The sequence below is a fragment of the Cavia porcellus genome, unplaced genomic scaffold, assembly GCF_034190915.1.
Source record: "Cavia porcellus strain 051 isolate PalLab524CR breed Dunkin Hartley unplaced genomic scaffold, mCavPor4.1 scaffold_7, whole genome shotgun sequence".
NCBI classification, from domain to species: Eukaryota; Metazoa; Chordata; class Mammalia; order Rodentia; family Caviidae; genus Cavia; species Cavia porcellus.
Window position 1 is genome coordinate 6069993 of NW_026947490.1, and position 24030 is coordinate 6094022.

General features: G+C 48.1%; 1 protein-coding gene across 1 annotated transcript in view; it reads left to right on the forward strand.

The window, feature by feature from the left end:
• Urb1 (URB1 ribosome biogenesis homolog) overlaps positions 1-24030 on the forward strand; it is a 63485-nt gene that overhangs the window by 36286 nt on the left and 3169 nt on the right. The window contains exons 23-36 of the mRNA XM_003467273.5: positions 632-833; positions 1547-1733; positions 4953-5011; positions 6678-6871; positions 7853-7963; positions 8079-8142; positions 10306-10477; positions 11018-11114; positions 18018-18178; positions 18765-18876; positions 19917-20023; positions 20523-20666; positions 22186-22295; positions 23121-23318. Coding sequence (XP_003467321.1) covers positions 632-833; positions 1547-1733; positions 4953-5011; positions 6678-6871; positions 7853-7963; positions 8079-8142; positions 10306-10477; positions 11018-11114; positions 18018-18178; positions 18765-18876; positions 19917-20023; positions 20523-20666; positions 22186-22295; positions 23121-23318 — 1918 coding nt within the window. The remainder of the gene's footprint in view (positions 1-631; positions 834-1546; positions 1734-4952; positions 5012-6677; positions 6872-7852; positions 7964-8078; positions 8143-10305; positions 10478-11017; positions 11115-18017; positions 18179-18764; positions 18877-19916; positions 20024-20522; positions 20667-22185; positions 22296-23120; positions 23319-24030) is intronic.

Consider the following 24030-nt stretch of genomic DNA (forward strand, 5'->3'; position numbering starts at 1 on the left):
AATTGCCCAGGCTGGACTTGAGCTTGCATTTTTCCTGCCTCAGAGTGGCATTCTCTCCCTCCAGAGTGGGATTACCATGAGGGTGAGAGGGTCCTTCATGCTTTGCCTCTGCTCTGCATCACCGTGTAGTAGTAGTAGTAACTGATGCTTTAAAATAAATGAGGCAGCCTTTAATGTGAGGAATTTGTGGAAGAAAAACAAAAACAAAAACGAGGCAGCCCTCAGGCAGGAGGCGTCTGGCCAGCAGTTGTTGATCCAGCTGTCTAGGTGCTGTGATTGTCCTGTGCCTCTGGAGAGTGAGCCCCGTGAGAGTTCAGGATTGGGGGTTCTTGGTGTATGCACTTACGCTGAAGGCTGTGCACAAAGCCCACATGGTTAAAGAGGCTTTCACAGGAGCACTGGCCAGCAGTCTGGGCCCAGTGCCTGCGAACGTTTAACAGCCGGCCCTTGGAGATCATGTAGCAACTGCCAATTTCGCTGGTATTGATGCTCCAGCCCTGGCCCATTTCAAGTTGCCAGAGTGACATCACAGGGTCCCAGGATATGTGGCATACAGCAGGTGGCACCTGAGTGGTCCATGCTGGCTCAGCCCACATTGTACACAATGACCTCTGCTTTGTGTCTGCCCTAGCATCCTCCACTGTCATTCCTGTCCTGAGGAAGGCCCTGTGGAAACAGCTCCAAGACAGGCTCCTCAGTCCTGATGGACCCCCAGAGTCAGGCCTGATTCAGGAAGTTCTGGCCCAGCTAGTCCCATTTGCCAGGGCCAAAGACCTCCGTGCACTCATGGACCGTTTGCCCAGCTTGCTTCAGGCTCCAGGCAGTCACAAGAGGTAAAAGGCCAAGGTCACTGGGTGCCCTCTAAGCTCCATTGTGCTCCTTCATCTTAATGAAGCAAGATAGTAGTAGAGGCTGCCGCCCTGTTGTGCTGTCCATGGGAAGGCAGTTAAGATGAAAACTCTTCGTGCTACCTGTCCTGGCTGGAGCAAGGCCATCTCTGAGAGGGGACAGCTAGTTTCCTGAGAGTAGGCAGTCTCAGGGTGTTGGTTTCTGCAGGGATGGCTGTCAGTGTCGAGTTTGTTTATCATAGCTGAGGCATGGGGCTGAGGATTTAGCTCAGCGCATAAGTGCCTGCCTTGCAAGTGCGAGGTCATGAGTTCGATCCACGGTACCGATAAAAACAAAAAAAAAAAAATAAAATAAAATAGCTGAGGCATGGGGTATGGCTTGTAGCATCCAGAGGGCGGAGGTGGCTAGGTGTGGACCCCCACCCCACCTCCGCAAGAAAGGATTATCTGGCTCTGAATGGCATTAGTGCTGGGGTGGAGATGCCCTGATCTCAGTCTGGATATGCACACCTTTTCCCTGGTGTGCTGATACTGCCAGCTGTAATATTCTGGGGCCTCTTAGATGTGTAAGGGTTGGGAGGAGCCTGTGGGTCCCAAAGTGAACAGAATCAGGACTCAAGGCAGCTGTTCCATACAGGCCTTTGCAATGTTGGATGACAGCCTCCTCCTAACTCTGCACCTCTGGTCTCCTGCTGCAGTTGGATTGTGGCAGACTCTGTCTCAGCAGCCCTGGAGCAGTCAGCAGAAATGCTGGGCACCTGGAGGAAGACCCTCCTGCAGTCCTGTGTGCAGTGGCTGATTGTGTCCTTCAGTGGCAGCCAGCCAGGCAGTGGCAGCACCCAGGACCTAGAGAAGCAGATGCTGCTCAGGCTACTTGAGTTGTTGGTGAGTATCTTTTCCTGGAGATTCCAGTTACGTTTTCAAGGACAGCCAACTAGACAAACCATGCTTTCCAGCTGTTTGACATGAAGATGGCCCAGTAGAAAATGAGGGGCTCTGTCGGCAAGTCAGGCAGCCCCCGAATTAGTCCTCTTCTCCAGGACAGAGGCTGCTTTTAGTTAAATACTTTACAGAGATGTTATATAGTCTTGTGTTTTGATTAGGCTGTTAATAAGGTGAATTATGTTAGTTGATTGTTGAATGTGAAGCCAATCTTATACTTTTGGGACAAACCTATTTGATCATGTTGTATTATTTTTTTGTATGTTGCTAATGTTTTGTTAAGAATCTGCATCTGTGCATGAGGGGATTAGTTTATGATTTCTTTTAAACCTATGATGTCTTTAATGAGCTAATGCTGACCTCATAGAATGAATGGGAATGTCTTCTGGCTTTCTTTGTTTCCAGTAAGAAATATGTCATTCTTATTTTTGCTTTTCTGTATGTTTGATGGTGCTGGGGATTGAATGCAGGCCTGAACATGCTAGGCAGGTGCTCTATCTCTGAGATCCCTGGCTCTTAAGATTTTTTTTTTTTTTGGTACCAAGGCTCAAACTCACAACTTTGCATTTGCCAAGTAGGCACTTACCCCACTGAGCTAAACACTTGGCCCTCTAAGAATTTTTTTAAGCATGGTTTAAAGCTATTTGGTTACGTTGCCTCTTGGTGCATTTTTTTTTTGGTTTTTTTTCCTTTTTATCGGTATTGGGGACCAAACTCACGACTGCCTGCTTGCAAGGCAGGCGCTTATGCCACTGAGCTAAATCCCCAATCCCTTTTTTTTTTCAAATTGTTTGCAATTCGGGTTCAGTGATCTAATTGATGTGTGAGTTGATAATTTTTATAAAATTTAGAAATATTCAGCCATTATTCCTTTCTCTTAGTGTCCTCTCTTCAAAACTTTTTTTTTTTTTTTTTTTTTGGTCTTTTTCCTTTTTATCGGTACCGGAGATCGAACTCATGACTGCCTGCTTCAAGGCAGGCGCTTATGCCACTGAGCTAAATCCCCAGCCCCTTCAAAACGTATTTTTGCACAGAAATAATTAATTGAAGTTTACCTAAGTATGTAATCATCTCATTTCATGGTGCAAAAGTTCATTAATATTCCTAGAATCTGTGACTTAGGTTTAATCTCTGAACCACGATTTTAAAGTAATCCTTCGGAAAATAACTCCAGGCAGCGAGCAAGTATATAGTAAACACACTTGCAGATCATAGACCAAGCTGTGTGCTGCTGAATGGTTTTAAGTTTTATAAGCCAGTATTGAACTATCAGTACATAGTACATGTTCCTGTATACCCCACCCTCTTGGCCAGGATTTTCATCTCAAAATTCCTTGTGCTTTCCCAGAATCCCCTTCACTCTGAGGCAGCTGCTCTTTTGATTTTTATCACCATTAGGTGGTTGTTCCTGTTTTAGACCCTCCACAGACTCCACAGTACCACATACTCTTTCATGTACATGTGGTTTCTTCTAGTTAAGCCATGCCCTCCTGACTCAGCTGTTTTAGGAATAAATAGATTACTGCTTTTTGTTGCTGAGTGGTCTTCCACTGTTTGAATTTGACCTCCCCTTCCCAAGTTTGTGAAAATTTGGAAATATTAGAGTTTTGTAATTACAAAGCTAACAAACATATGCATTAAAAATGTAAACAATGAAGAAAACACAAATAAAAATTTCTCATCACATAGGAGCCATCTGTGTTGAGAGGTAAATATGCTTCCAGGAATCTTGCTGTGTATTGTGTATGTGTAGGTGAGAGAGGGATAAAGCCAAGTGTAATTTTATGAACTAATGGGATCATGTTATGCAAGCTGTGTGTAGCTAGGTTTTTTGGATATTTGTTTTCTTTTGCTTTTAACATAATACTGAATTTTGAGATTTTTTTTTTTATCCTGACACCAGTGACTGGATACTTGTTGAATTGATAGTTATGCCGTGGTCTCCTAAGGAGATGAACGTGTATCACTGGCCCAGGGGTGGCTCTCTGGCTTCTTGCTCTTATAAAGAGTGCTGTGATAAGTAATGTGTGGCTCATCTTTGCCCACGACCAGTTACCTCCAGGAGAATTCCTGAAAGGAGGCTTACTGGGCATTAAGAATGTGTGAATAGGAGCCGGCTGCACCTGGGGTTTTCCTTGCAATGCCTGGCAGTGAGGTGTCAATGCATGATGACCTGGTAGAGGCACATGCTATCCTGAGCTGATCTTTGCCCTAGTACCAGTCCCTCGATTGTTTCTGTAACCTGTGGGCTAAGCAGGGGTGGTTTCATTGGCCAGTTTGTAGCAGACTGATTTGTAGATCCATTGGTGCTATCTGAAAACAAAGGAAAATATAGCAGGACTGATCGGGAAATGTCCTCTTACCCATTTGGTGAGCACAGCTATCCTAATAAACTGTCAGAGCTACTGGCAGAAATAACCAACATTTTTAAAGTTAAAAAAAGAAATACCCACATGCCAAAACACTATGTGCAGTTGCAGGTTATTGGCTAACTTCCTCCTTCTTTTCTTTCTTTTGTAGTAATGCCAATGAAAACCACTGGCATTCTACCTTTGAACTGCATCATCTCCGGCCCTGGTTTTTTTTTTTTTTTTTTTTTTTTTTGTCTTTTTCCTTTTTATCGGTACCGGGGATCGAATTCACGACTGCCTGCTTCCAAGGCAGGCGCTTATGCTGCTGGGCTAAACCTCCAGCCCCCCAGCCCTGTTTTTAATATGTTGTCCTGATTCAGGAGCTCATTAAGTTGTCCAGGCAGGACCTGAACTTTTGATCCCTCCTGCCTCTGTGTTCCCAAGTGCAGGGATTATAGTTGTGCACCACTATGCCCTGCTGGCTATGTTTCTTATTTCCTGAGTGGCTCTAACTTCAATTTCATTATCTACATTTTAGTTTTTGTTTTAAGGTTAATCTGTCCCCCGTAAGGTTGAGCTGTCTCATGCTCATTAGGAATGAGATGCTGCTCTCATGCTACACAGGAGCTGCTGGGCAGCATCACAGACAGGAGCTGCTGGAGCCTGGAGCCCAGTGGTGGGGGGAGCTCTGTTTCTAAGCTGTGGGCCAAGTGTCTCAGGAGAACCAAACCAAGATAGGCGGGTTCCTTCCTGAAGCTGTACAGCTGGTGCCTTTCGATATTTTTAAAATGTCTTCTTGCTTTATTCTTAGCGTGCACTTAAAGACATTGATCCTGGTGATTGGCAGAAATTCATGAAGACTGGACTCAAGTAAGTAGATTTTATTTTGCTGATGCGAAAGTCAGTGCTCGTGCACAGCCCCTTTGTAGCTTGTGACCACTGTGACCCACATAGTGGAGCAGGGTTTTGCGTCAGGTTTGAGGCGGAAGATGAGGACTGTCGGATGTGTTAAGTGATTTGCCTAGTGATGCCCAGGGTGCTTCTCATGTTGAAGAGAGGAGCAGCTTTTTAAAGAATACGATATTTAGGGGCTGGAGGTTTAGCTCAGCGGCATAAGCGTCTGCCTTGCAAGCAGGCAGTCATGAATTCGATCCCCGGTACTGATAAAAATGAAAAAGACAAAAAAAAAATAGGATATTTTAAAAATACAGAAATGTGCAAAGAATAACAGAACAGATTTGATAAATGTTGACTGTTTTCCATATTTGTTTGAATTGTTTTTTATCTCTCCCCAACTGCAGATCGCCACCTCTGGAGTCTATCCTTTGTCTCGGGCCTGTGCATTTTGTATTTCATACTTTATATGTCAGTGTGTGCTTCAACAGTATTACTTAGTGTGCTTAAAGTTGTACACAGGCATGACATTCCTTGTATGTCCTTGATTTTACTCAGAAGTTTCTGATTTATCCACATTGATACATGCAAATTAATTCATTTTTTCTCTGTATCATTCTGTCTTTGGAGTCTGCACCAGTTTACCTGTCCAGTCCTCAATTAAAAGTGGGTGGGCTGCTTCTCTGCATCTCTTGCTTGTAGTCTTGGGGTGACTGTCCCATGTCTCTGGATGCCCAGGAGGCAGTGTTGGTGTGAGATGGGGTTACTGGCTTCTTGTGTGGGCACACCTTCAGAGTCCCTGGAGTGTGCAAGAGTTCCTTTGGCCTTGCATCCTCCCTGGTCGTAGATGGAATCAGACTCAATTCACTTCTGGCAGTGTCATAGTCATAAAATGGTGTCCTACTGAGCCTGTAGTTTTCATCTGTGTGGTTGTGCACTTTGTCAGAGAATATCCTGAGCAGAGGAGAGAGAAAGAAGTGAGCAAGAGCAATAAAGGATCATCATAGAATGGGTACATTTTTCTGCCTTGGTTGATTGATGTTTGCAGGATGTTCACTTTATGTGGATTCTTAAAATTACGTAGAACTAAAAGCTTTATTTTAGAGCACAGCGCTTCCTTTGTGTTAGTGGACCGTGAAGGTCTGTAAGATGTGGCTTCAAAGCCCTTCGGTGGGAATTCTGAGTGGCCGGAGGGAAACAGGCCGACGTGGCAGGGTCTCTGCTCAGGTTCTACTGTCAAACTCTCTCATGTTTCAACTGGAAAAGAGGTTCATTCACTGTTTGTGTCAGAAACAAAATGCAGTTGTGTGCCACCTAGGTTGTCCGAGCTTTTGTAAGGACATTCTGGTGTTGGTACAGTGACAAAATCGCCTGAAGACAAAGTTCTCAGCGCATGTCACCATCATTGCTAGGAGCGCTCTGTGGGACAGTGCACAGATAGGAGCAGGGTAGACAGGGCAGTGGGCAGAGCCAGACGGTAGGTGTGTGAATAGTGGATGTCCGCTGTGAGAGTCTCGGCTTTGTGCTATTTGCATATTTCCTTGAGAAAAATCTGAGGAGAATAAACAGTTGTCTTTTTGTGTCCTATAAAATAACCTCCCCTTTGTGAAACTCCATCCCTGTGGCTCTTGCCTCCTCTCAGGTCTCGGTATCAGAACCACATCTTTCTAGAAACCCTGCATGCTGCTGTGCAGCTCCTATATGGCCCAGAGAGCTCCGTGCACCCCAGGCTTGTGCAGCTGCGCACCATCCACATGATGCTCACTCAGCACTCCCTGTTCCTGCCCAGCCTGCTGACAGCTGAGGGAGAGGAGACCCCAGACAGTGACGTCAAAGGTGAGTCCTCCCCCACCCTCGTTCACCTTCCCCTGCCCAGTTCAGCTCTATCCCCTGGTTTCAGAGCTAAGCAAGCACTGGCAAAACTCCCCTTTCTGTCAGGCCCAGGGGCAGGAGACATGCCTGTGCCTTCACGCAGCACCACAGACCTGTTTTCAAGGCCTTGCCCCACTCGTGGCAATCTTGTCGGGGCTCTTCTCACCTGTCAGATTCTGGGACTGTAGTCCCGTAGTTAGACGGGGTTAGCAGGCTGAGGAAAACAAGCGCAGGGATCTGACCAGAGAGGAATTGATGAGTCGCACAGATTTTCCTAGCAGAGTGATTGAAACTGATGAAGGAAAAAGGAGTGGAACTTGGCTGTTGGCAGTCCTCTGCTCTGGGTCACTTCCAAAGGCCACAGTGTCTCAGTCCCCGATTCAGGGAGCGTCTACCCTACTTCTCAGAATCCCAAGGATGATCCAGGCTGCAGAGGATGTCAGGGAAGATGGTCTGCAGGTCGCTGTCCCTTTGAAGACACAGACTGTATATAGAGACAGTCAATACCCCCAGACCAACAGAGATCACACCAGGTCAGGGTCTGTCCAGCTGTTGGGTGGAAGATGACCCCTGCTCAAATTACTGCCATGGATACTAGAGAAGGTACAAAGGGCTCTGCCCTCTGTTCACCTGGGAGTAGAAGCAGTAAGGATTTTGATAGCATAATCATGAGAGAAATACTTAAATTTAAAAATCCTAAGTGGCTTAAAATTTGGGAGAGGGCATGAGCAGACTCAGCTTCTGTTTTGTCAAAGTCATAGAGACACAGTGATTGTTCATGTGTTTATGTTAAAAATATTTAGGAACAAAAAAAGAACTAGGTGGTGGCCCCAAGACCGCACTGATGAGGGAGGGATATTTCCAGCATGTGAGCATTCCCTGCCCTCACTGTACCCTGAATGTCCGTCGCCTGGGGTACTGCTAATTCGGTGTCGTCTCTTGCAGAAGCCCTGGTGGACCTGATGGCGATGGTGGTGAGGATGTGCCCCTCTGTCTGCGAGAGCAGCCACTTCGCAGTGCTGCTTGGGGCCTATGGCGCCACCCTCAGCACCCTGGGTGAGTCAGGAGGGCTGAGTGTGTGGCGGGATGCGGTGTGAGGCCGACGACTGCCGGAGAGCACCCCTCACGTGTCAGGCTCAACCCCCTAACGTGACCGTCTTTGGACTTCCAGACCAGAAGATCTTACTTCTCCTCCAGGCGTATGAACAGAACAAGCTGAGCCTCATCAACTTCCGGTGAGGGTTGGTGCTACAGGTGGGCGGGGACTGGTAGGCAGGGAGGGCATCAGCCCTTCTGATGTGTCCTCCCCACTCTGTGCGGTGAGCTCCGGACTCCAGATTTTTCTCATGGCAAGGGAGACAGGCAGAGGTCGCCTAGCTCATTCATAGCCCCAAGGTAGCTGCTCTGGGGAGTTTCCTCGCCAGCACTGAGAGGCATGTCTGCTGGACTGCCTGTGCCTGCTGGCTGATGGGTGCCTGTCTCTGGAAGACCTGGGGCAGGTCACTCCTGGCTGGGAGATATTGTGTCACTGAATTTTCTGAGTACCTTTCTCTCTTCACTTTAAAGGGAGTGACAGGGTAAAGGGCTTGGGGGAGAAGAGAGAGGAAGCCTGAACATAAAATCAATTGACTTTCGGTGTGTCCCTGTCTCTGTTCTCTCCTGTCGGTCGTTCTTCCTCTGTGTGTCCTGGGCTGTAGCAGGCTTGTTGCCATGTCCTTGTTCTGCACGGTGCTGTCTTAAGGGGCTGGGCGTCATGCTTCTCCCTTGGGACCCTGCTTCATCTCTGCAAGCACCAGGGCCAAGCAGGAAGCAACCCAGCTCACACTTGATAGGAAGCATTGTTGGGCTCTTTGTTCCTTGAATTCTTCTTTTCTCCTCATCATTTGGAACCAGCACCCTCCTGTCTGCCCAAGACACACATAAAGACAGACCTTGTGTGTTCAGATAGGAAGTAAGCTAAACAGGCCAAGATAGAGAGTCCAGGAGAGCTCTGCAGGGAAAAGAAAATATTTTCCTTTTAGAGAGCACCTTGTTAAAAGCTAAAGGCTGAATTAGCCCAGAGGAAAGGAAGAAAAAAAAGAAATAAAAACATTTTCTATCATTTAAGAATGGTAGGACAGGAAAAATAGACTGTGATCCCAGCACTCTGGAGGCTGTAGCAGGAAGGTCACGAGGTTGATGCCAGCCTGAAATACTTCATGACTTAGTGGGACACTGGCTGGAAATGAAATAAGGGATGGGGATTTAGTTTAGCTCAAAGACCCTGGGTTCAGGATCCGGTACTGAGGAAAGAACGGCCAGGTATTGGGTAGGTATTGTTCTTCCTTCTGCACTGGCTTCTCCATCCTATTGCATGGGGTCACTGCTCTGTCAGCTGTTTCTTTGGTGGATCAGGACAGGCCCTGTCTGCTGGCAGAAAGAGGGGAGCACCAGGGGCATCAGATGCCCTCAGAGAGCAGAGAAAGCTGCAGGAGCTTGCAGGGAGTGAACAGGTTGGCACTGCTCACATAACGAGCCTCATGCAGCTCCCCGAGGAGGATGTGGAGCTCACGTGTTTCTCAGAGAGTCTCCTGATGACCTTCACGAAGTACCTGTAGGCGGGGCCGGCCTGAACACGGGAGCCCTGCCTGGGTAACAAGCATCCCCCACAGCAGCAGGCACCTCCCTAAAGAACGATTCTTTACTCTTTAACTTTGATATCTATCATTTATTGCACAGAAATGAGTCTCAATTTAGAAGAATCCTGTTTGAAGTGTTTAATAAGTGGCAGAAGGCAGGTGCATGAGTCCGAGTGGGGACATGGGCCCCTCCGAGTGGGCTCTGGGGGTCATCCTGACAGGGGTGAGGTGGGCGGCTAGGAAGGAGAGGAATGGGGAGGGGAGAGGCCGAGTCGGTCTCTAGCTGCTGGGTACTGTGTGGCATACACATGGTAGGTTCTTGAGGTGGGTGTGCTGGGTCACTTGGTTCATGGGTAGTAGCCTGAGGTTGGAAAGAGGTGATGATTCTGCATCTAGTCCAGCACGGACTCTGGAGCTCGACTCCCCGGGTTCAGATCCTGGTCCTCTCTCTTGCCTGCTTGGCTGGTGACCAGCTATGAGACTGTCTAATTGTTGCTGTGCCTCTCTCCCCACTTCACATAAGAGGTTAGGAAGAATCCTCCAGGTGGACTAATAATGTACTAAAGGACTTAGAACAGTGCAGGCTCATCCTGCACCTCAGCATCTCACCACTGCCCACCTCGGGAGCTGAGACGCCATGGGGTGTTGGACACAGGTGCTAGCCCAGAGCAGTGGCTGTGTGAGGCGGCAGCTCCTCACACTACTGTTGTGGCTGTCACCATTGTTCTCCTCACCGATTCTGGGACCCTGGGACCAGTCTGTCTGCCTCTTCGGCTCTAGGGTGCTGCTGTGGGGCCCGGCGGCCGTGGAGCATCACAAGACGTGCCGGAGCCTCGGCAAGTCCCTGTGGCAGCAGCCGAGTGTCGCCGACATCCTCTGCCTGCTGGACCGAGACCGCATGCTACAGACCATTCTGCACTTCCCCCAGAACCGCAGGCTGCTGCCCTCCGAGGTGAGGCGGCGGCTGCCCTGCCCCCTACTACCCAGGCACGTCTGCTCCTGGGGTTTGGACGTCCTGTTTCCTTTTTATGAAGTAGAATTCCAGCCCCATGCAGAGGTACAGAGTGTACCGTGTCCCAGCCCCCAGCTTCAGCCACTGTTGTAACTCCCTCTTACTTATTACTCCTTCCTTCCTTCCTCCCCTAAAAAGGCTCATTTTAAGAAAACCCCAAAGATTGTATTTTCATGTGTAAGCACTTTTCATGGAGCCAATTTCTCCCTACGGCCCTCACACTGAGCTATGCCTCTGGCCCTTTCTTACTTATCATTTTGAGACAGGGTCTCATGAAGTCACTAAGCTGCCCAGGCTAGACAAAAACTTTTGATCCTCCTATCTCAGCCTCCACATCACCACGCCTGGCGTAGAGCTCCTTTTGCCTTATGCTCTTAAATAGTGAAAATAATTTGAGCTCCAACCGTAGTGGATTCACATTTGTCTGCTTTGCATTCATGAAGTTGAACTGCACGTTTTTGTTGGTTTTGGATATTGCAGGAGGCGATGTTTAAAGACAAGAGCATGAGAGTGGATCCCAGAGGCCTGTATGACCCCTGCTTTCTCCTTCCTCTCTTTGTGGAACTGACCAGGCCAGGTAAGCACTGCCTCCCTCCTAGAGTCGGGTGCGTTGCTGGGGATTCTGGGCAGGAGACATGGGGATTGTCTCCGTGACACCCAGAGTAGGATTTGGATCTTGAAACGTGTTCCTTCAGGATCTTCAGTTTCTCCTTGCCTTTTTATCCCAGTGATTGTCAGCAAAGTCTGGGTTCATGTTTTGAATATACAGCAGTTTTGTTATGATTTGAATATATAACAATTTAAAAAAAAATCCCCAGTCTTAAAATCTTACCTAGACATAGTGTCCGTCTGTCCCTGAGGTCTTCCTAGCTCCTAGAGAGGACTGCGTTGGGAACGTTAGTGGGCAGTGGGCAGATACGAATGGGAACAAGAGTCTGTACTTGGGGACAAGTCCAAGTCTGCCGAAGTCAGCTTTTTCTTGCTTAAAGTAAATTTAGAAAAGGCTTTTTGTCCAGCTTCCAGGGGCGGGTGGCTCTGGATGAGAGACAGAGTGAGAACGTGTATGTGTGCCTCAGACCTCTCTCACCCAAGGAACTCGTTCTGAGACCATAAGGGAGTCCCTGAAGCAACAGCTAGAGCTGAGCCCTGTGTCCCTTTTGCCCAGACCTCGGAGGGAACAGTGGCTTCCCATAGTTAGTCAACATATAGGCAAAACTCTTTCACCCAACGGTAGCACTGTGTGGCTTCACTCTGACATGTGCGGGCCTCACTGTCCCACACTTTGGGACCTTCCTGTTAGGGTGTGAACACAGGCACTGTGATCCCAGACAGCGGGTCTGATGGACACACCGTTTACTAAGAGGAGCAGGAACCCTGACTGGGAGGATGACTCGCTGCCTGGGCCTGACGCTCAGCGGTTCATGAATGGCATAACAGCAGACCGTCTAACCCAGGCATGGTTTACTTCTGGAATGCTGTGTTTAAAAGTCAGCTGATGGCAGGTGCCTGAAATCTCGGGAAGTGAAACTAAGTAAGCAGGGGCAAACCGTACACGTATTAGCAAGGCCAAATTGATCGTTCCATGTGAAAAAAGACAGTCCCTTTTAGGTGAAATGTGTGTTGGGGTTTTTCCTAGTGAGAGTCTGTATTTTACAGGATTTGTCATGTATTCAGAGATAGGACTAATCCCTGGAAGGATAGAAAGGTCATATTCTGTCTGTAGCTTGTCTTTTCACAGAGCGAAAGTTACACTAAAAATTTGGTTCTTGCTTGTAAGTCAGTGGTCCATGCTGGCTTCTGGGTGAGCTGTGGGGTTGAGGGCCAGGCCTACTCCACTTGGGCTGTCTAGTTGCTGGGGCCCCACCTGTTAAAAAGGCCCTGGGGAAGGTCGAGGTGGCTGTAATGGATGCCAGGTGCTGGGCACCTTGCTGGCCCCTGGGCTTCTTCTGACCTAATGGGGAGCCACAGGGTGCTGTCAATGTGCAGTGGGGTGCGAGTCATCTCCCAGTGAATGAACCTCTTCCTTGCAGCCTGGCAGGATCTTGGTGTCCTGTCCACTTTGGCTGGGGCGAGAGGGCCTGCAGTGACAGTGTGGCCATCTGAAGGATTTCTGTCTTGCTAGACTGGCCCTTTCCAGTCTTGGTTGAACGCAGGTTCTGGGGTCTGTGCCTGTTGGTGTCTCTAAGTCAGTGGCTTCTTCAGCTCTGACTCTGGAATACAGGAGGCAACAGGACAGTCCAGGGACTCCCCTCCTCACCCTTTTCTGGGTCTTGAGGTCTTGAGCTGTTCTGCTTTCTCCCTCTCAGTTATCTCGTGTTTATTTTAAATATAAGGTTCAAGACCCTTAGTTGTGCCAGGCATGGTGGTGCACCCCTATAATCCTCAGTGGGAGGCAGAGGCAGGAGGATCTAAGTGAGATTGCTGTGAAGCAGCCTGGACGACATAGTGAGTTCAAGGCCAGCCTCAACTACGTAGTGAGACCCTGCCTCAACACCCCTCCCCACAAATACTCTTTAGTTATACTTAATAGGAAAAATAGGGGAAAGTATGCCTGTCTATTTTAGCAGAACTGACAATCTAATTTAACTGGTTTTAGCATTTGCTAACAATTTAGGCGGTTCTAAGAGTTCATGGTGAACTCTCTTCCTCCCCCTGCCTCTGGCCATGGCATCCTCACTGGAGGAAGGCATATCACCACGCCTGTCCTCGCGTCTGCCTTGCTTTCACAGGCCTGAGCCCAGCCAGGCCTGTGAGAAAGGGCTCTCGGAGTCATCAGTGTGGCAGGTTTGGCATCTGTGACAGTGGGCACAGCCAGAGTGATATGGGAGGGCTTCTCAGCATGGGGCGCACAGACTGTGTGATTAGGTGGACGAGAGCGTTCACGTCCACTGCTTGTCCTCTTTTTCCCTGTGTTAAGCTTGACATTTTCTTTTTCTACAGCAGTCTCCCTGCCTGTGAGCAAACTTGCTGAACTTCTGCCACTGCCCTTTGTGTCCTTTTAGAAGGATCAAAGAGGGCTGGCTTTCCGCAGAGACCTCCCTGTCAGTGGCCCTTGTGCCACCGGGGGCTCCCTGGATGCTCTGTGGCTGAAGTTGGGTTTTATCAGAAAGAGAGTAGAAACCTTTTGTATACAGGTCAGCTGGGGTGATCATAGCCTGGCTCCTTAACTCCCTGGTGACCATGGGTCCAGCCCTGCTGACTCCCTGGGCCTTGGCAGTGCTGGCCCAATCTGTTCTTCGTCAAACGTGAAAATAGATTTTCCATGGTCTAAAAATACACTGTGACGTTGCTGGTCATTATACTTGGGTGAACGCTAACAAGCCATTGAGTCTCTTCCTCTGTCTCACAATGACGCTTTCAGAAGACAGAGGCAGTGGCTTGGAAAATGTTTAATAGTAAAATGGGGGGATATTTTCCACAAACTCTTGAATACTGTGCTTTTTCTTGTGGGTCAGGGACAGAGCCTAGGAAGCTTTTTGTGATGAGAGGTGACTGGAAAATGATTTCTTAAATCAGAGGATTATATCGTCACTGTTCCCCTTTCCTTTAAATCTCCCAGAATGGCCTATTTTAAGTTTTATTGGTACAAGAAAGGTTTTTTGGTTTTGGGTTTTGTTTTAAATGTAAGGGACAACTATCCTCGTCTCTTACAGGGCTTTTTTGTGGATTGTGTGTGTGTGTGTTTTGGGTAGCTCAGAACACTGATGACACCAAAAATTTACATTGAAGTAGAACATTTCAGGAACCATAGAAGTGGAAAGAAAAGTGCAAGAGATGTACCAAAACCCACCACACGCAGGGTGCGTGGGTGTTCCTCGTGACGTCTTGTCCTGAGCGAAAAGCGGGACTGTGGTGTTCTAAGCACAGCACACCAACCCCTGAAAAGCAGCACATCAGCTCATGGGACGATAATGGCTAGTGCACGGAAGTAAATTACGGTGCTCAGATTGTGCTTACCCAGGGGGAGTTTCGGGGCCAGCTTCTTGAGAAACAGAACGTGGTTGATGCCTCTCAGCCGTGGTGTGGGCAGCGTTGTTTGTTTGAGCTTCCCGGGGAAGTGTCATACACGATGCATTCTCTGCTAGCCAGCTTCCCTCTGCCCTTGTGAGGTGCACCTGAGTTATGTATAGCATAAGGTCCCAGGGAAGCCTCCGCTCTTGGCCGGCCCAGGGGTCGCTAACTTTGCTGCAGTCCCCACAGGCAGGCATTAGTCTGTGTGTGCGCTCCCCTCAGGAACCACGCCTCCCTCTCCATTTTCAACCTTTGCTGAAAGTGGGGTCCTGTTTTCCTAACCTTACTGCTTCCCTTCTTGGAGTCCTTGGCCAAGAAACGGGACCAGCCTTGGCTGTTAGCAGTGACAGTGATAAATGCTTTTTCCACAGCAGATTTTTATCCTCAGTGGGATAGGGCTGTGATCTGCAGCTCATACTTCACATTGCCATAAGGAAAGGGCCACTTGTTGTTTCCTGAGCCTCACTGCTCTGGCCCGGTGGCACTTCTCACTCAGAAGAGACCTGCCTGGCAGTTCTCATCTGATGTTGTTGAGAAGAGGCTGGAGAAAGGCTTCTGGTGCCACAGGAGCAATGGGCACTGTGTGAAAACCCACTCAAAGCGGGGCACTTTGATTTTAATCCTTTATAATTGTCCTGCTCGAGCCATTTGGACCAGAAGGTCTGTTCTGGAAGCCAAATTGCTATACGTGAGGTTCTTAAAACAGAGAGAATGTGAGTTTTAAATAGCCCATTATATTTTCAGCATGCCAAGGGCAGCTCCTTTGCATAAATGTTGCAGAGCCAGGACTTCCGTAGAGTATCAGGCTTGAAACATGAAATTAAATTTTCCTTGTAATCATGGAAAATTCAGTTGTTTTAGAATGTCATTGATTACTAAAAATACACCATCCAGTTAAGTACTGGCTCCTTTCAGTGAGTGTAATATTAAGTGTTTAGACTGTTCCCTCTCTCAAATATATTCTATTTATGTGCACTTGTTATGTAGGTATGTGTGTGTCTTTTAAACACATTTGCCAGTTATACTGGTACATGCTTGTATTCCCAGCATTCAGGAGGCCGAGGCAGGAGGATCATTGTGAGTCTGAGGCCAGGCTGGGCTACATAGTGAACTCAAGGCCAACCTGCACTACACAGTGAAACTTTGTCTCAGAAAGTAAATAAATGAAAAGTAAACACATCTCTTTTCCAAAATAACATAATCGTACCAAAAAAACTTTTAAAGCTTTTGGACTCTTTTTTTTTTTTCCTATCCAAAAAAAAATTGCTTATAAGAAAATTCAATCCATAAGTTGATTCTTCTTTTAATCTGTCTTGATATTAAAAATGGACTTCTGGAAGGCAACATATAGTTGAAATCTGCTTTTTATCTAATATGATGGATCATCCCTGCCTCTTTTTTTTTCTTTAGTGTCTTTGCTGTTTAATTGGAGTATTATATATACCACTTACACTTAATGTGATTATTGATCTGACTCCATTTTATCTTCTTGTGCTGTTTTTGTTTTAGCCACCTCTGTGTGTGTATGTGTATGTGCTTGTTAAATGGTTGTTTTAGGTTTTATACCATATATCTTCAATGTATCGCAGTTTCCCTTCCAGTGAGATGATTTTACTTTGTGCACAGAGTAAGGATGCCTCCAAAGTATAGATATATCTCTTTCTTCCTGGCTTTTGTGTTGTTCTTATCATATGTTGTACTTCAGTACCCATAAAACCTTGCAATTTTTACTTCAGATTTTTAAAGAAATTTAAGTATTTCATAGTTACCATATAGTGGGCATTTCTTGTTCTCTCCACTCCTTTGTGTATGTGGTGTGATCAAAAATACAGTGATGGGGCTGGGGATTTAGCTCAGCGGCATAAGCGCCTGCCTTGCAAGCAGGCAGTCATGAGTTCGATCCCTGGTACCAATAAAAAGGAAAAAGACCAAAAAAAAAAAAATACAGTGAGTGGGGGTTTTTGGTCTTGTTTTACTTCAGTAAATGATGCATTGCCATTAATCTCTCTCAAAATATTTGCCTTTGATTCAAACACACTTATCCCGTGGTTCTTGCCACTCTCTGAGACAGTTCTGGAGTTCTCTTTTGTTAATGTCTTTAGTTGCACTGTCTTAGCTGCCACAGTATCCTAAAATGTGATCCTTTTATGGTCACTTTGACTTTGGGGACGAGCCAGAAGTCACATCGTGCCAGATCTAGTCCATCAGGTGGATGAAGATGCAGTATAATGTTCCTACAAGCCTGCTTTCCCACTGGATAGCACTCAGCAGCACATTCATGGGATTTTTGGTCATACCTCATAAAAATACTTGCAAAAGAGGAGTTCATGGCAACGGGTCTTTTACTATGCCAAATTTTTAAAAAATTTTCATATTTACTATGTTTATTTGACCACATCTAATATATCAAGATTTCTCTTTACTGTCATTTTCCTTCTGTCTGCAATATTTCCATTAAGAATCCTCACAGTGGAACTAAATTCTTATGAAAGAATTTAGTGAAACTAAATTTTTATGAAAGAATTTAGTGGAACTAAATTCTTATGAAAGAGGAATTGAAATGTTCCACATTTTATGAGTGAAAACAATCCCCTTAAATGGTGGTGCTGGGCGTTGTGGCACAAGCTTATATCCCCAGCATTCAGAAGACTGAAGCAAATGCATGGATTGCCATGAGTTTGATGCCAGTCTGGGCTACATAGTCAGTTCAAGGCCAGGCAGAACTACGAAGCAATACCCTGTCTCAAAAAAAAGCCTTTGGATAAGTTTGGCTCCCCCTACCTGCAAGTATCAGAACAGTACCTGGCTTCTCGCCCAGTCTTGCTCTCTCCTGGGGCAGTTAGGAGCATCTTGAGGCCTCACCGTGGCGAGTGGGCAGCAGCCACAGGCTTTTTCCCTGTTGCTCTTGCTCAAGCTCGGTGAGCCACTCTTCTGAGAGATTCTTGTTGTTTGAAGCGTGAATGAGGGTCACAGTAGATGGGGGTAAATCTTTTTGTGAAATTACAGGACAGGTCTGCCTGCTGTGCAGTGGCTGCGTTTCTCAGCTCACACTCTGTCCTGAGTTTTCCTCTGTGGTGCTTGGGCACAGGATTCCAGAGGCAGCAGGCCAACAGCCCGGGCAGGGTAGAAACTGGCTGCCCATTTCTCTACTGACTCCCAGCTGTGTCCCCACGCTTCTGGCTGTGGAGATCTCAGTAGTGGGCCTCCGTCTAGCTTGTTGCATGTTGGTGAGAAATAATGAATAACCCTAGTGCCGTAGAAACTGAAGGAATCGTAATGATTGCTGGGGAAGGAGAGAGAGTCTCTGTCCGGCCTCAGCAGCAGCTGGGGCACCCAGAGAGACTTGCTTCCTTGTGTCTAGCACTGGTAGCTGCTGTTGGTAGGGTGCGGAAGAAAACAGAATGCCCCAAGCTGCAGAGGAGCCGTGAAATCTTACTGTGTGTTTAACGGTATGCTTTACTTCTGGTAGAATGTGTGGTGGACTGTCGAAAGTTCTTGGATTCTAATGCTCTGGGCCTTACTGTTGCGGCCCTCAGCAGCTACGACCCCCAGATGCGAGCGGCAGCCTACTCTGTCCTGGCAGCCTTCTACTCACACCTGGAGGGGGCTCGTTTCCGGGAGCAGTCCCAGGTGAGTAGGATGAGGGCAGTGCCCTGGGGTGAGCCAGCCTGGTGGGAGAAGGTCGAGGGATGAGGAGCTGGTGTGTTGCTGGGAGATGAGGCTGTTCCCCTTGGCAAGGGACACAGAAGGTTGCCTCTGACCTCCACTGCCAGGGAGGCAACGTGGGCTCCCCTTCCAGACTCTTCTTGTGGGCAGACAAAGGGTTTGGCCTAAACTCAGAGGTGCAGGTGGCTGTGCCTGGTGGAGGTAGAGGAATGAGAGTGGACCCTGATTCCAGGTATAGTGCCAGGCATCCGTCTGCCACTGGGCACAGGTCTCCCTCCTAGAAGAAAAATAAGACCCAAAAAGCGTCCCTGGGTTGGCAGTAAGCTTGGTGTCCTCTGCTCTGAGCTTGTCTCAGTCTCTGGGATGGGAGGAGTTGGCCCCTGTAAAGCGGTGGCCCAGCTACAGTAGCCAAAGTGGTCGCTTTTGGTTTTGGTACCGGGGATTGAACTCATGACCTAGTGCTTGCCAGGCAGGCACTTGCCAATGAGCTAAATCCCCAGCCTGGTGTCGCAGTTTTGAAAATACTCATTTTTCCTCTCCCCACTTGTAGCTGCTTTACTTGTTGGATGTCGTCCGGAACGGCATTCAGACTCCAAACCTGAGACTTCCTTTCACCCTGGCCCTCTTCATCGCCAAGGCGGCCCTGCAGATTCTGAAACCAGGTACCTCGATGTGCAACCTGACCAAGGAGAAACTGGAAAACTGAGGCCGAGCAAGTCCACTTTCAGGATTTACTGGTGCAGGTGTAACTGACTGCACATTCCCGAGATGTGACATGCTCTGGTCACTCACTGTCACACTCATTTGTGCTTAAAAGGCGTAATTTAGTGGAGCACACTTTGCTAAAGCATATGGAGTGAGTGTCCTGTGGAGCCCTGGGTGTCGGGACAGGGCTGCAGCTTGTCACCCTAGGGTGGGACAGCTCTACCGAGGCAGTGTGAAGAGGAGGCGTGCAGTTATCTGGGGCCTTGCTTTTGGGTTATTTGGAGAAAGTGATTGAATGTTGGTAGCATCGGGGACCTCGGGGCCCTTTGGTCTTTCGTAGTCACATCTTGGTTGAGGAAACAGCCCACCAACAAGTCCCCCACTCCCACCCTCAAAGTAGGTTTAATCTCACGTGCAAGGCTCCATGATTAGTTTGTTACTGTTAGAATTCAGATCTGATTCTTGTTGGCTCCCATATAATTTTTACGACATTTAGGAAGGAAAGAAAATAAATATTCAGACACTAAACAAAAGGGCGTGTTATGAGAAACACAGCAGAGACCATGATGTCTGTGGTCCCAGCTGCTGTCCAGTGTGGCACCTGGGAATAACTGATGCATCTACCCTTCCGTTGGGTGTGGCATTGCAGGCAGCAGTGAGCCTGGGCTGGGCTTGGAGCTACAACAGGAAGAAGCTCTGTCCACCTCTGCCTCCAAGAGCCAAGGCCCAAGGTGGCTGAGCCTCCCTTACTGGGACAACTCCTTCCTGTGGGAGGTGAAGGTGGGTGGTTGTGCTGGGTGTGGGGGTGTCCACTCTGTGCCGTCCTCCATGCAGTCGTGTCCAGCAGTCAACCCCGGTGCAGGTCTGATTGTCTTCTCACTTGCACCCTGGCTCAGGATGCCAAAGCTGCACATGCACAGGGGTTTATGGCCAGTGCACAAGCTGCCAGCCCGGGCATCCTGTAGGCACCCAGTCAGTGACTGTCCTGTATCCTCAGAGGAGCACATGTACTGGAAGATCAGCAAGTTCCTGCTGTCACACGATTACCTGAACATGGACAAGGTGCCGGGCTTCTACCAGTTCTTCTACAGCTCTGACTTTGAGGTAAGCTGCTGAAGTCCCCAAGGTCCCCAAAGACTCCTGCCCTGATTATTCAGCCACAGTTGGCTCCCTGATGCTACTTGCGGTGTGCTACATGCTGACACAATTGCACAAGCAGAGTGGAGCAGGAAGGTAGAGGAGGGGCAGTCCATGTGGGCCATGTATATAGGCAGGGCTCCCGTGTGTTCTTTATGTCACTCCTCAAACCCGTATGCTCTGCGTTAGGGGCGAGGCCTGCAGCCTGGGGAATTCTGGTGATTTTCCTCAGTGCATCACTGAGATAGATGTTAAAAACACCGTGTATTAGCACAGCTCGCTGTTTCTGCTCTCCTTGGCCTGGATCCCCAGCCCGAGGAGAGAATCTAAGCCAAGATGGAGGGTTCTTAACACTCAGAGCTGGGCTGTTGTGCCACAACCTTCACCACCACTGGAAACTTGTGCAATTTGAAGGCCTGTCAGATAAAAGGGCTTTAGTTTACATAACAGTGACTTCTGATTGCAGCACAAAACCGAGCAGGAATGGGTGCTTGGAATTCTGCGGCAGGGCATTCGAGATAAGCAATGCTACGAGCTGTGTGCCAGGCGGGGCGTCTTCCACATCATCCTGTCCTTCTTCAGCAGCCCACTGTGTGACGAAGTGGCACAGGTCAGTGGGTTCTGCAAGTTGGTGACCGAAAGATCTCTGCTGTGTCTCCTGGTGTGATTCTACACCCGGGCTGGGTGACTAGCACCTAAACCTGGCTTTGAGCCGGGGAAAATGAGCTGCTAGCACCTATCCTGTTGATCGTGTGATACAGGTCAACTCATTTGTGAGTGTAGTGTGGGGCAATGAGTGTTGTTTGTCCGCTGGTGAAATGCTTTCCCTTGTGGCCCTTGTAACTGCCCTTGGCAGACAGGAAGGCCTCTTCCTTCTGCCCTCACCAGTAAGGGACTAATCAGTCGTCATGAGCCGGTGACTCAAAGTAGTTACCCTGCAGAAGTGACGCGGTGCCTTCCTTCGAGCACAGCGCCATTGGAAACAGCATCTACCCTCACTAGTCAGGAATCTGTGCATCGACTCTGTTCCATAGAACAGGAGTCCCTGACCGCCCTACCACAGCAGCAGATGCTCCGTGGCTGTTAGGATGCAGGCGCTCAGCAGGTGGGCGAAGTGTCCTCCAGGTCTATAGCTGCTCCCCATTGCTTGCATTTCCACCTGAGCTCTGCTTCGCGTCAGGTTGGCGGCAGCTTTGGGTTCCCATGGGAGCACAGATCCCACTGTGAGCTGCACACGTAAGGGATCTAGGTTGCTCGTTCCTTAAGGGAATCTATTCCCCAAACCACCACTCTCTCTTCTTTGAAAAAAATCATTTTCAGTGAAACAAGTGTCTGGTGCCAAAAACGTTGGAGACCACTGCCCTAGAATCAGCAGCTGATGTGCTTTCTGAATGTCACAGGCCTTTGGAAGAAATAAATAAGGCTAGGGGTTAGTGGTGCACACCTGTAAGCCCAGCACTTTAGGAAGCAGAGACAGGAGGATCACTGAGTTCAAGATTAGCCTAAACTATATAGTGAGACCCTATCTCATAAGATAAGTAGAAAGAAGTTATTATATTTTGATTAATTCCTAACCCAGTTGGCTTTCATTCTTTTTTTTTTTTTTTTTCCTTTTTATCGGTACCAGGGGTCGAACTCACAACTGCCTGCTTTCAAAGCAGGCGCTTATACCGCTGAGCTAAATCCCCAGCCCCGGCTTTCATTCTGATACTATATAAAATGTGGCAAAATAACAGTGAGTCAAAATACGTTTGAGTGGAATTTGAATATGGTAGCTTTTCATTATGGCATTTGAGAATTCCAAAGTGTCCTTTCCAGGTGGCGCAGTGGACAGCATGGGCTGCTGGCATCAATGGGCCTGCATTCTGAGTGTGTGGTCTCGGAATGCATCTTTGCTTACAGATTGGGTCCTGGTTAGTAGAAGCAGGGTCCCTGGACCCTCAATTGCTGAGAAAGACCTTTCTGACTCACTGGCAGGGAGGGCTGCTTTCCTTCATACTCCTCACTGTGACAGACTTAGCAAAGCAGTGTTCATTGTAGCAACTACCTGTAACCGTAGAATCATATCACACTGTTTAATAGTTCCTCTGATCCCCACCAGTGAGTATCTGTCCGTTTTGGGTTTTCAGATTTGGATTCTGGAAATTCTACAGAACATAGCCCAAGTTGCCAGGTCTGCCTACGAAATCCTCCGGGACTATAGTCTCCTGACGTGGATTCTGCACATCCTGGAGGGCAGGTCAGTACCTTTGCAGGAGAGATGTGTCAGGAAGAATGTGGGGTAGAGGCCTGGTGCCTGCTGCTCGCTTTGGTGCAAGGGGGAGTGTCCTGAGGACCCCACGTTCTCCTAAACACAGTGTCCTCCAACACCCCGAGCACCTGTCGTCCAGCTCTTGGTAATGTCCAGGTGGTGTCTTCCCCACTAGTGTCTTTCTCCTCAGGGTCTCGTCAGCCTTGGGTCAGTCCACACCAGCTGCCACTTGTATTGGCAAGAGCTCTCCCAGACTTTCTGTCTGATACCTGCAGTTTGCTGTCCTCCCCAGGGTACAGCTAGAATGGTGTCCTGTCATCTGGGGCCAGAGTCCCCAGTGTGACAGTGGTCCAGCAGTCCACTGCCTACATTGGGTCCAGGAGAAAAATCTGTGCCATAGCTATAACAAGACCAGGGTTTCTCATGCCATCTCGTATGTTTTAAAAGTATTTCCTGAACTCTTTATAAAAGAAATACATTGTCAAGACTATTTGAGATTTTTTTTTTTAATTGCATAGTTGGCCAGTTATCTGTTCCTGCTAATAACTTTATTTTTTAGAACTGGAGTTGTTAGCATGACCAGACCACTTTCATAATTGTGCCCCAGAGCTTCCGAAGGAGCTCTAAGCAGTGCTGTGCCTAGAAAAGGGCCCTCCTGCTGTCAAAGCTGTACTTCTCTCATTCAAAGGATGTGCTTTGGGGGCATGAGTGATGGGAATATTGGGACTGCAAAGCCACCAACTGGTACTGCCCTGTGTCCCCGCCAATAGGTGACAACATGGCAGGGTGGACTGCTGCTGTGTTTGCTTTCAGGTTTCTGGAGACTCAGCTGCTGTCTAATGTGATCTCCTTGCTGCACACACTGTGGGTGACGAATCTGGGAGACAAAGGCTTGGAGGGGGAGAGCCAGCGGCCTCACCAGCCTGGCTCCCAGGAGCCCCGCAAGCTGCTTGCCCTGCACCTTGTCAACGAGTTCCTTTACGTCCTCATGGCGCTCGCAAAGCACCTGAGGTGAGGGAATACTGCTTTGCCTGTTGTAGGTGTTGGTGGTCAGTGAGGCTTACTATTTTCTTTCATCTGTAGACACCAGGAGTCAAACATAGCTCTGCAGGCCTGGTGGGGACTGACTAGAGCCAGAGCAGGTGGGGTGGCATTAGGACGTCTTACCTACACGCTTTCCTTTGCCCTTCAACTTTGGAAGGTTTTTCTTCAATGCCCTGAGAACTGAACACTTTCAGAAGGCACCACATGAGGTCATTTTTAGCAGGCAAAACATCTGCATCTATGTAAGAATATTGATTCAAATGAACAGAGTGAAGTTTCACTGAAGAGCGTGCTGTCTGTGACCTAACCTAAGACAAGGTGCTACCCAGCAATCCTCTCTGCCTTTGTCAGAATTTCCCAGAATATTTCTGTATTTTTATCTAATTCCTTGGAGTCAGATTCCTGGTTGCATCTGGAGAGCTAAGTTCCCCTTGGCTTGTATTTTATGCACACGTATTTCTCACTTAGGAAGTGACGTTTGCTGACAGGCCAGGAGATTGATAGCAAATGGATTGTGCTCAGGATGAAGACTTTCTCCATAAAGAACAGGGGATTTTGTTGTGTGCTTTTCCAAATGAAATTAAATCGCTGCTAGGCAGTCATGCTTCTTGTTTTGGGGTTGCTAGGAGATCTGAGAATTGACTGCTGTTGGAAATAATGGTTTTACTTTTAACACTGT